We start from the raw sequence: 10535 nt of genomic DNA, 5'->3' as shown, positions 1-10535 counted from the left end.
ACGCACGGGACATAAGTGCAGCATCCATGCCCAAAAGATATAGCTATTTTGGATAAGAATTCTAAAAGTAGTATTTTTGTTTACACTACTTCCAATTAAAGGTGCGCACAATTACGCACGGGATAGGCTATTATGGCTTCAGTGTAAAAAAAAAAAAAGACCCTAAATTGATAACAGACTGGTGCGCCTCAGGCGTTGCGTTTGGCACAAAGTGGAGTGCAGGTGGCCCGGGTTGCCTCAACCGCTGCAAAGGCGCCATTTACGCGCGCTCCCACTCCCCACTCCAGCCCCCAAAAAAGACCGTTAGTCCCTTCCAGCTCAATCTCCGAGGACGCCTTCGGTCCCTTAGAGACCGAGCCTAATACCTAGATTTGATTGGGCCACAAAATGAATCCCGCGCCATGCACCGGGAGAATTTAGCCTTAAATGAGCCGGGAATCGTGCAGTCAGTCCGACGTGGAGGGATGAAGATGCACGGTGAAAGAAACGTGTTTGGTGCAGTGTATCACAGGGGAAGGAGGGTCCTACGCCATGTCGACAAGGTATGGAATATATACGGTGCCGAAACGTGAGGCAGATAACGCAGATTCGAACTCTAATATATTCCCATGCAGTTGGTGCAGGGTAAAGTGCCCAGAAGCAGCAGCCCAGTCACTGTTTATGTGGAGCTGCCCTGCAACATTGAGCAAGGTTCTTTATAGGCACCACTTTGCTATGTGTGCGCTCAAATTAACAATGAACGACTCGTGATTACTCTCTCTCTCTCTCTCTCTCTCTCTCTCTCTCTCTCTCTCTCTCTCTCTTTCTCTCTCTCTCTCTCTTTCTTTTTTAAAGCCTTTCCAACAATTGCATGGGATGATTTAGAAGACTGCGCCAGAAAAGAGAGCGACTCACTCGGCTCAAAGGTAAAAAGGAAATGTCATTTATTTTTATAGACACTTTTTTTTGGTCACTGTTGTGCACATAATCATAAAAGAGGGAGAGAAAAAAAACGAATATAAGGTGGCAGTCTGACAGATATGCAGGTGCGCATCACCCCCCCGTCTGTTAATGTTTGACAAGGTGTGCTGGAATCCTGCACAAATAGCCTCGTAAGGCAGGCTAACAAATTGTCCTACTGCCCTGAACGCATCACACTCATTCTCTTGAGACATGATTGCTTGTGTATCCATAAAGCCACACTGCCTTGCCTTGTGGGACATTCAGGTAGATGACTTGTTTTTTTGTTTTTTTTGCTGTTTGCACATTTTAAATGTATGCTCTTCATATGAAGTTGATTTTTCTCAACAGTTGAATGCATCTGATGGAGATGAGCAAGACTTTGGCGATTTTGCATTGGACTTCATTGCAGGTAAGAAAAACAAAGATAACACGATGCAATTTCTGTAATAATTGCATTTGAATGGTAAAATCTGATGCAGTGGAACTCAATTGTTGTGTTGTTACTTGAAGTTGGAATTATTAGAATGGGGTGAAGAATTGTAGAAAGCATAAGAATTATTATTATTTTTTAAATAAGGTCAAAATTTGATAAATTGGGGAATGAGAATAGTTTCTAAAGTATCCTATATGAGTTAGTTTGAAGTTGGAATGTTTGAATAATTCAATAAATGTGTAAAAAAAAAAATTGTCACAATTTAGGAATTTTACAATAAAAAAAAGTGTGGAATTCAGGAAATGTAAAAAATAAAAAATAAAGAGTTCTCAACAAATGGGAGTGGGAATGGTTTTGAATTGCCCAAAAGAAAAAGAAAAGTGCGATGAGGCATTAACATTGTAAGCTATCTTTTAAAATTCTAAATTTTCTTGCGAACAATACTGCAAAATTTGAAATTTGGGAGTTATTGGAAAGTGTCAAATTAGTTGAGGTTCTCATTCACTTTATGTGTGTATATTTGTTGTTTGGTGGAAAATGTAGAATTCTGAGAAAATTGGGAATATGGAAAGTAATACCCAAGATGTCCTAAATAAGATAATATTTTGAAGTTGGAATGGTTTGAATCAATGAATAAATGTAAAACGAGAAGAGCAAATAATGACATAAATATCCTTCATTATATTATATTTTTTGATTTATTTTATTTTATTTTTGGGGTGTACAATAACGTGTGTAAGTATTCAACGTGACCATTGTTGCCTTTTATCATAACTATTGCAACACTTGTACTGTCAGATTCTCCAGCCACTCTGGAGAGCAGCCTGTCCCCTGCAGAGCTGGTCCCCTTTCAGGGCTGCGTCATACCCCCCCTCACCCCTCAGCATGTCTTCCCTCCAGAGGAAAGCCTCGCGCCTCCTAATGTTTCCTGCACACATGCCCAGGATAGTGCCCATTGGACAGGCTTCAGCTCGTGTCAAGCCCGAATTGGGCGAGATTTGGAGCTCAATCACCAGGTTGGTCTTTATTGAGGATTATAGAGAAATTGGTGCCGAATTGGTCGTATCTGAGTTTGTGGAAATTGAAAATCGGTTGAGTCAGTTTTCCTGATAAATGCATTTAGTGGACTTTGGGTTTATATCTGATCACACTGTGCTTTCCAGCAGGTGCCTGAGACTTTGCACAGAAGTGACCCATCTGAGGAGAGGGACCTTCCCCTGAGGCAGCTTGCGTGCCAAGCAAAGCTTCTGGCGTCTGTGCTGGAGGTGAGTGAGAAGAAACCACATTACACTGCAGTGAACCCCCCATTCGTTGCAAGGGGATACAATCCAAACAGGTGAAAATATGTGCTATAGGGAGACACTCCCACACAATTCAACTTATTAAAACGTTTAAATAAATACATTGTAAATGTATTTGAACACATTTTTAAGGCACAAAATGTATAGAAAATACTGCACAGTATTATAGTACAGTGGCGACTAAGTTGAGATGAGTTTAATTCATTCCTTCTTAACGCAAATGACTCCAATCATCTTTCCCTACTGAAATTAAAGGAAATGCCATTCATCCGTTACAGCCCCCCATAAAACAACTACAAAAAATTCTACAAAACAAATAACTAATATTACAGCATATTACTGAATCAGTAAAAGTAGTAATAGAAGAAGAACTATTCTTCATTTGTGTCTCCATGACTGTATCATACTGCCCCCCGGTGGCCAAGGCAGGCACGCCAGAAGGAGCAGCACAGTGAATTGGATTGCAGCATTAAATTATGATGCACAAATGATTTTTTTGCACTCTATTGAATTACTTAAAATCACAAAGCCTACATTTTTGGGAAGGAGGGATGACCACAATACAAATTAAATTAGTTTCTCAAAGCACAAAAAAAAAAACACTCTTGAGGTCTTGCAAGCAAGCCAAGGGCGGGCAAAATTATCTAGGACCCTCCACATCCTGGTCCCCACCTCATACAGCTCCTTCCTTCAGTGCTATCAAACTATGCATATTAAAACCAGACATTCCAATAGTTTATCTCTTGACATCAATTCAATAAATAACTCAAAATTCCATTGTGGCACTTTAAAAATGTTTGCCAATTTTGCACATCCCTGTGTGGCAGTACTGGTTTGTGTATAAAAATAAAAATACAAATACAAATACAAATACAAATACAAATACAAATACAAATACAAATAAAAATAAGCCCATTGATATGAATTATCATCATTGAACATTTGTCAAAAACAGTTTTTTTCCTTCCATTTTATTGAATTACTTATCAATCAATCAATCAATCAATCAATCAATCAATCAATCAATCAATCAATCAATCAATCAATCAATTAATTAATTAATTAATTAAAACTATTGGGAAGACTTTTGCATCAATCAACAACTTGATAATCCACACAACTATATGTGACAAATTACCACTTTGATTATCTGCGTCCTATTGCATTCTGGGAACAGGAATTAATCAACTTCGGCTTCATCCTGTCAGCCCTTTTTCTTTTCGGGTATAATTGTATGTGAAAAGTGAATGTTGTAAATTGTCTCTATGATTGTCCGAAAGAAAAAAAAAACAAATGAAAAAAAAACAAAAAAACAATTACGTTCTTATTGTATGTGTTTATAGCATCATCTTTGCATGTGGCTAATCACACGTTGTCTTTTAGAAGCTAATGGCAGACAGAGAACCAGATATCAGCAAACCGGCGAAGCCTTGCGGTGTTAAATCCACAAGTCCCTGCAAGAGACAGCGACTGGACGACAGCTGCGAGTCCTCCGATTCAGTGGAGGAGATCATGAGAGACGTCAGCACGCGTTGCGACGCTGTGCTACGCGCCACAGTCGGGGGGAGTGCGCCACGACGGGACTCGGACGCTATCCCCATGTACGGGTCATTCTCGGGCCTGCAGACCTCCGTAAGCAACGGAAGCAGCAGCGAGGCGGAAGAGGACGCGTCGTCTTTTCGCACTTCTGTCAAAGAACACGGCACAATAAGGACACGCGTGTTCCCTCACGGCCGGGCCTTTACCTCGGGCACCCAACATGGCGGATACCGCTTCCGCTGGGTTCCCAACCACAACTGAGTGCACCCAAAAAAAAAACTACTACTGTAAAGGAAGTGTGGGTGGGCAAATAATGTTAATGCTTAACTTCTAATCTCCAGTGATATCGGTGAATGATTACATGATGTCTTCCTCAGGTAGCTTGTAGGCTAATCAGTCAGGGGACACAACACTGCCCGAGCATTTGTTAGCTTAGCGCTGCTGTTTACATGCCTCCAATTGTAATTATCTCAAGCCAAACGCTGTCATTTTGTGAGAGTCCACTTGAACGCCGGATGGGATTTTATTGTGGAACGAGGGATTTAGGAAACGTCAATAAATGATTTGTGTGCTAACTTTGCTTGTTTGAGCAGTGAAACAAATGTCACCTGGTGACCTCGGAGGAGCGCGAGCTTCCTTTCCTTTTGTCTCTCAGTCTTCTGCATTGATTGTGTGGTCTGAGAAAGGCCGCTGTGTCATGATGCATCGCGCTCCACATCCTTCTTTAGATCCTTGTTTTTCACATTTTAACTTTGGATACAAACAGCAGGACTCGCTTGTGTGAAAGCGCAGGTGTCGAACTCAGCATGTAGCATGTTAGCTATCCCTTATCAAATGCTAATAATCAAATGCAGGGACAATCATAAGGGCTCGAGTGACTCGACTTTGGATAGATGGATGGATTATACTGCCCCCAGGTGGCCAAGGTATGCACACCAGAGGGAGAAGCACAAAGCCCATTGATATGAATAAAAAAATGTGTCAAAAACTGTTTTTTTCCCTTCATTGTATTTAATTATGTTATTATTGTATGTGTTTATAAAATACTAGTAGTTAATAAAGTGCTATTTTCAAACTGTTACTATTGCACTTGTCTGCCTCCATCTTTTTAATTTGTTCCCTCACTCTACCCAATTAAAAATTAAAATGAACGATACTGAACCAACATACTTGTGTGGAAAAAAAGTTTAATCCACTGTACACTTTATTATAATATTTAAGTCAGTATGGTTCTTTGCGTACATCTGCTGGCATGTGTACCACACTTAGAGAATCACTCAATTGAAATGATCATCCAAATCCTCATTGAAAATCTCAAGATGAACATGCATAAAATAATTTGACCTTTTGCACGTTTCCTCTGACGGCTTTTTACACACGACACAGTGTGTCAACGTGCGGTAGACAATGTCGGACCTCAGGTCAGGCACCTGTTTAAACTTCCCCAACCTGAGTGTGTTTGCTTTAGGTCAGCGAAGAGAGCGCCGTGGCTGATTGGCTACGCTCAAGCCACACTTGATCGATGTGCCCACAATTGGGGAGAACACGGTAATTCGGGGACAATTAATGATTCTGATTGCTAAAATTGCCATGGTTGTTGATCATCTTTTAACACCTATACATCAATTTTCTATATAGCATATAGGTGTATGATGGGACTGCTGTGAAGCAAAGCAGTGACATCTCATTCTCCTGTATATCTTATTCTCCTTTATTTCACCCCCCCCCCACATCCACAAAAAAAGCAGCCCAGACTGTTTAACATATCTGCACAAATGAGGAAATAGAGGTAGCAAAATTGAGAGGGAATAAATACTCTTAACATTGGTGTGTATTGCGTTAGTTAGAGTGGGGGAAAAAAAGCTAGAGTGGGGAGTGGGGGGAACAGCTTTCTAAAAATGTCAGAATAATTTGTCACTGTTCCCAGAATATTGCCTCAATATCCATCATATTTGAGTAATTTGTAGTCACAAGAATCTTCTTTCAGAAAAAAACTCACTTTGTGTGGCAAAGTTGTCAATTAGTACCTTTTACTTGACTTAAAGCGAGCAGAGGTCACAATTTTTGTCCATTCATTACAATGTTATTTTTGTCGCTTTTTCTGGACCTCTTGTTGCTTGGAAAATTCTTCAGCAGAGTGGGGCACTTCCGTTAATCGTCAATTCCCGTCAATGACGATGCCCACCTTTCGGCCAGAGTGCTTCCGGATTTTCAGTAAATGCTTTATGACGCAAAGCCTCGTAAAAATACACAGAATGAGAAGGACCGTCTGTACTCACCTCAATCGATGGACGTAAATCTGCTTCAGTCGGTGTTCAGTTTGTGAATTTTTTTGAGGCTTTGCGTCATTGAGCGCTCGCCGAAAGGTGGGCATCATCATTGATGGAAATTGACGACTGGCTGGAAGTGCCCACCTCTGCAGTTTTTTCGGGGCAATTTCCACGCTTTCCATCACCTGTTCAATTTGCCTTCTTCCAGACGGCAGTAAAGTGCATCAAGGCCAAAACAAACAGGTTTGTTTGACCGGTGGTTGTTTGAAGGTTTATAACTTCTTCCTGCCTTTTACAGTATGATAGCATTTAATTGGTTGACATTCATTGTTTTATTAACTGTTTTATTTGCTGGAAGAGTTCTGAAATTCCCTTTGCTCAACGGAACCTTCAACGCAGCAGAAACTTTTCTGTATCGTCCCCAGATTAGATTTGTGTTGTGAGATGATCTCAGAGGTTTACAGACAATGATGCTATTGGTTTGTGCTCCGACATGCAACTGAGCTCAATTTTGAGCTTGGTGGCAAAGGCTGTGAATACTTAATTACATGTTATTTATACTGTGGAAAAAGTGAAGCGCTACTTTCCGGAAGAACTGTACCAATCTATCTACCTTCAGCCACAATATTAGGAATGCTTGCATCGGAATTTCCTGAACGCTTACTAGAAGACTCTCCCTCTCCCTCTCCCTCTCCCTCTCCCTCTCCCTCTCCCTCTCCCCCCCCCTCTCTCTCTCTCTCTCCCTCTCTCCCCCCACCCCTCTCTCTCTCTCTCTCTCTCTCTCAGTGGTGGACACGTCACCTAGTGGGCCCAATCCGTCCCTCGTGTTGTCCGCAAGTTGTGCAGGCCGAAGGGGGCGGAGCCTTTTCTTTTCTTTTCTTTTGAAGTTGCTTGTGACACATTTGACCTCTTTAAATTAAGACAGCGCCAAACTGCATGGGATCATGCGGGAGGGGAAATGTACTCACGGGCATCACACTATGGGTTTCTAAGGAGACTCAAGCCAAACCTGCCGGGGTGCGAAGCAGCCGAAGTTCCGCGGGAAGCACCGACAATGGGAAAAGACAACCACGCAGACCTGTGGGAAATACTGTTAAACAAAACGCAATACGATTACAATTAAATTATAATAAAATAGTAATGATGCAAATGTTATTAATTTAATTGTGCCAATTAGCACATTTTACTATAGGCTAAAACATGTGTTGCAGTATAAAGCTATACGTAAATAATTAAAAAGTAAACAGACACACGCACACACATAGTATACGGCACTAATAGTATCCATTGTGAATTCTAAACATTCCTTTTTGCAAACTTTACAAATAATGCTATAGGCCCTATTAACTAATTCACTTCGGATTACAGCATGATTATTTCAGCTAGTCATAAAAATAGATCAATAGTTGACATAGGTCTATAGTGTATGATGAAAAGGAAACGAAATATCATTATAATAATAAAATAAATGATGAATGATCTTACTGTAGTTCTTCTCACACAATATTTCATGATATTAGTATTTATAAATGATATTTAAATAGCACTGACCATAATTTTAAAATAATAATAATAATAATAATAATTATTATTATTATTAATATTATTATTATACATAAACATTAACACACATTGGAGACAGTACAATTTTTATTCCTGTCATGTAAACATAACACAAGAAATGGATGGATGGATTTTATACACATTTACATTTTTCTGAATTAGCTGATCCAAGCCGTAAAAGAAAAAAATATATATATATAAAATGTGCATGGCCGTTGAACCGCCCCCCTGGTTAGCATTCTTTCTGAATTAGACTATAGTCAAACGGTCATTTGAGTGTCAGTTGTGTGCTCGACCACGAGTGGCTCACAGTTGCTAACGTTCCAAAACATCGGCCTACTTGAGCTGCCTCAGCTTCAACCTGCCGCGTGTGGGCACATATGGAAGTGGCAGGTGGCAGGAGCGCGCACCAACTCGCGCCTTTCAACTCACTTCGCGCCGCAGATCCGCGCGTCCTGAAGCTGCTTGGCGGCTCAAATCCTATTCCATTGTTGGCCACTTGTGACTTTTGAATTCACCTCGTAGCACACCATTATAATGCAAGTACAGTACATAAATTGAGAGATATTGATCCAAAAATAATGGTTAGAATTTTTTTTTCAGAAACAATTGCAGTATATGGAGAAAAGAATATAAAAATGCAACCATTTCAATGAAATTACAAAATGTTAGTCCTTTACAAATGATATCACACTATTATAATGAATAGGCTAATACAGGGTTTTTATGCAATGTCCAAAATAGTACTCGAGTACATAAGCCTACTTGAATTACGAATGAAAATTTCGGAACGAGATCATGGTTCGTGACAATTTAATAACAATCTATGTACTGTATTCTGATCAAAATATAGCCTATAGGACTAAATTGGGATCCATCGTAAATATCGTTCAAATTATAAGCCTTATCAGCCTTTTGCAAACATAGTCACCTTAAAAAAAAAAAGGATCAAACTTTAAACTGACACCAAACTGACCTTCAACTGATAGTTACCGTTTTTCTTCAACTGTTAATGTTACCAGTGGAAACCAAGACGCGGAGGGAACCCAAGCAGGAGAGGGCGCACTTAATTGAAAAAAAAAAAAAAAAAAAAAAGAGCGAACGAGCGAGCGAAAAGGCTACCAATCACAGAAGAGACGAAAGAGTTTCTTCCCGCTGCTAAGGGCGCCTGGGGGATGCTATTTAGTAGCTCGGGGGCGTCCAAGAGAGACCAGACAACACACAGCAGGTGCAGAGTGGCGACCATCCGCCTCGATCAGGCTGAGAAGACGACAACGAGGCTGGAAGGCAGACAAACACTTTACATGGGTGAGACGTTTAAAACTTAAACTCAACATTAACTACTATTAGTCTTTGTATTTGAATAGAAATAAGCTACTTGTTAAATAGATATAAATTGCTAACAAGTTCAAATCAATATTTCCGGATAGTGTTCTACTTTTAAGCAACAAAATATGATCTGCTATACTTACTTTTTAGTTTACTGCTAATTTTCTGCGTTGGTGCGCATGTGCAGGATAAGAACGGGAAAAGAATGCAGCCAGATGAGGCAGGAAAAAAGAGAAACTCTCCTTTCCAGGTAATAAATACATCCAGTCAAATAAATCAAGTGTCGGTGTGCTGTTTTTTGCCCCGAGCTGGCTGCGACAGTGTGGCAGTGTCCTGCTGCAGGCTGTGTCGTTTGATTGACAGCTGTCAGTTGCACTCCTCACTGCCGCCCGCTACAACAAACACACAAGCACACGCGGCTCGTGTCTGGTTGGGACTCGGAGGCAGTAACATCGCTAGACTTTAGGCAAGCACAACATAGGTTAGGGATGGGTTTTCGAGGTGAACTATTCACAAATTCACCTATCCCAAACGTTTTGCTAAAGAAGACACATACAGTACTGGATTTGCGGTTTTTTTTGTGTGCTTTCTGAAACATCTTAAACTGTCACAAGGGGGCGCCAAACCCCCTTTAAGATAGAAATAATTAAATTAATAGGATTTTAATCAAATTGAGTGATAAGTCTGAGTGTGAGGGGCAGCTAAGTTCCTGTCTCCAAACAGGGTTGTTGTGATGTATTTTATATATACATATATATATCATTTAAACAGTTCTCGTCCGTCTCCTATCATGACTGTGGATGGTCGTCAGGCAGTGTCTTGTTAGCTGGTTTGTTGTTGCGTGCCAGCTTACCTGCGACTGCCCAACGACTGTCCACGCAACCTGCAAAACACACATACATGGCTGCAATTAGAGAGCGACTGTTTGTTGTAACCATGGCAACAAGCTTTTTTTTCTGTTGAGAGGCTTAAAGACATTTGAAAGAGGCATAAGTCATTAATAAGTACATTTTGTAGATCTCTTTAAGTAAGAACTTAGAAATAAAAACAGTACGGTGTCAGCTATTGAATATTTTAAGGAGTCGGGGATTCTACCAATTAACCCACTGTTGAAAAACTGCATAAAAAAATATTTTTGTATTGTTAAGCATAATTAAG

The 10535-nt window shown here is 40.3% G+C and overlaps 1 protein-coding gene across 1 annotated transcript; it reads left to right on the top strand.

Annotated features, from left to right (window-relative positions):
* The first annotated feature begins 401 nt into the window (after positions 1–401).
* On the top strand, positions 402–4476 carry mcidas (multiciliate differentiation and DNA synthesis associated cell cycle protein). Its single transcript, XM_086075734.1, has 7 exons — positions 402–542; positions 615–691; positions 827–905; positions 1291–1351; positions 2174–2391; positions 2539–2640; positions 4060–4476. Exons 1-7 carry the CDS (start codon positions 402–404, stop codon positions 4474–4476), a joined length of 1095 nt encoding a protein of 364 aa, XP_085931860.1.
* Positions 4477–10535: the final 6059 nt, after the last annotated feature.

The sequence above is a fragment of the Leptonotus elevatus genome, chromosome 5, assembly GCF_054856555.1.
Source record: "Leptonotus elevatus isolate MCC_2025b chromosome 5, RoL_Lele_1.0, whole genome shotgun sequence".
NCBI lineage: Eukaryota > Metazoa > Chordata > Actinopteri > Syngnathiformes > Syngnathidae > Leptonotus > Leptonotus elevatus.
This window is presented reverse-complemented; position numbering and strand designations above follow the sequence as displayed.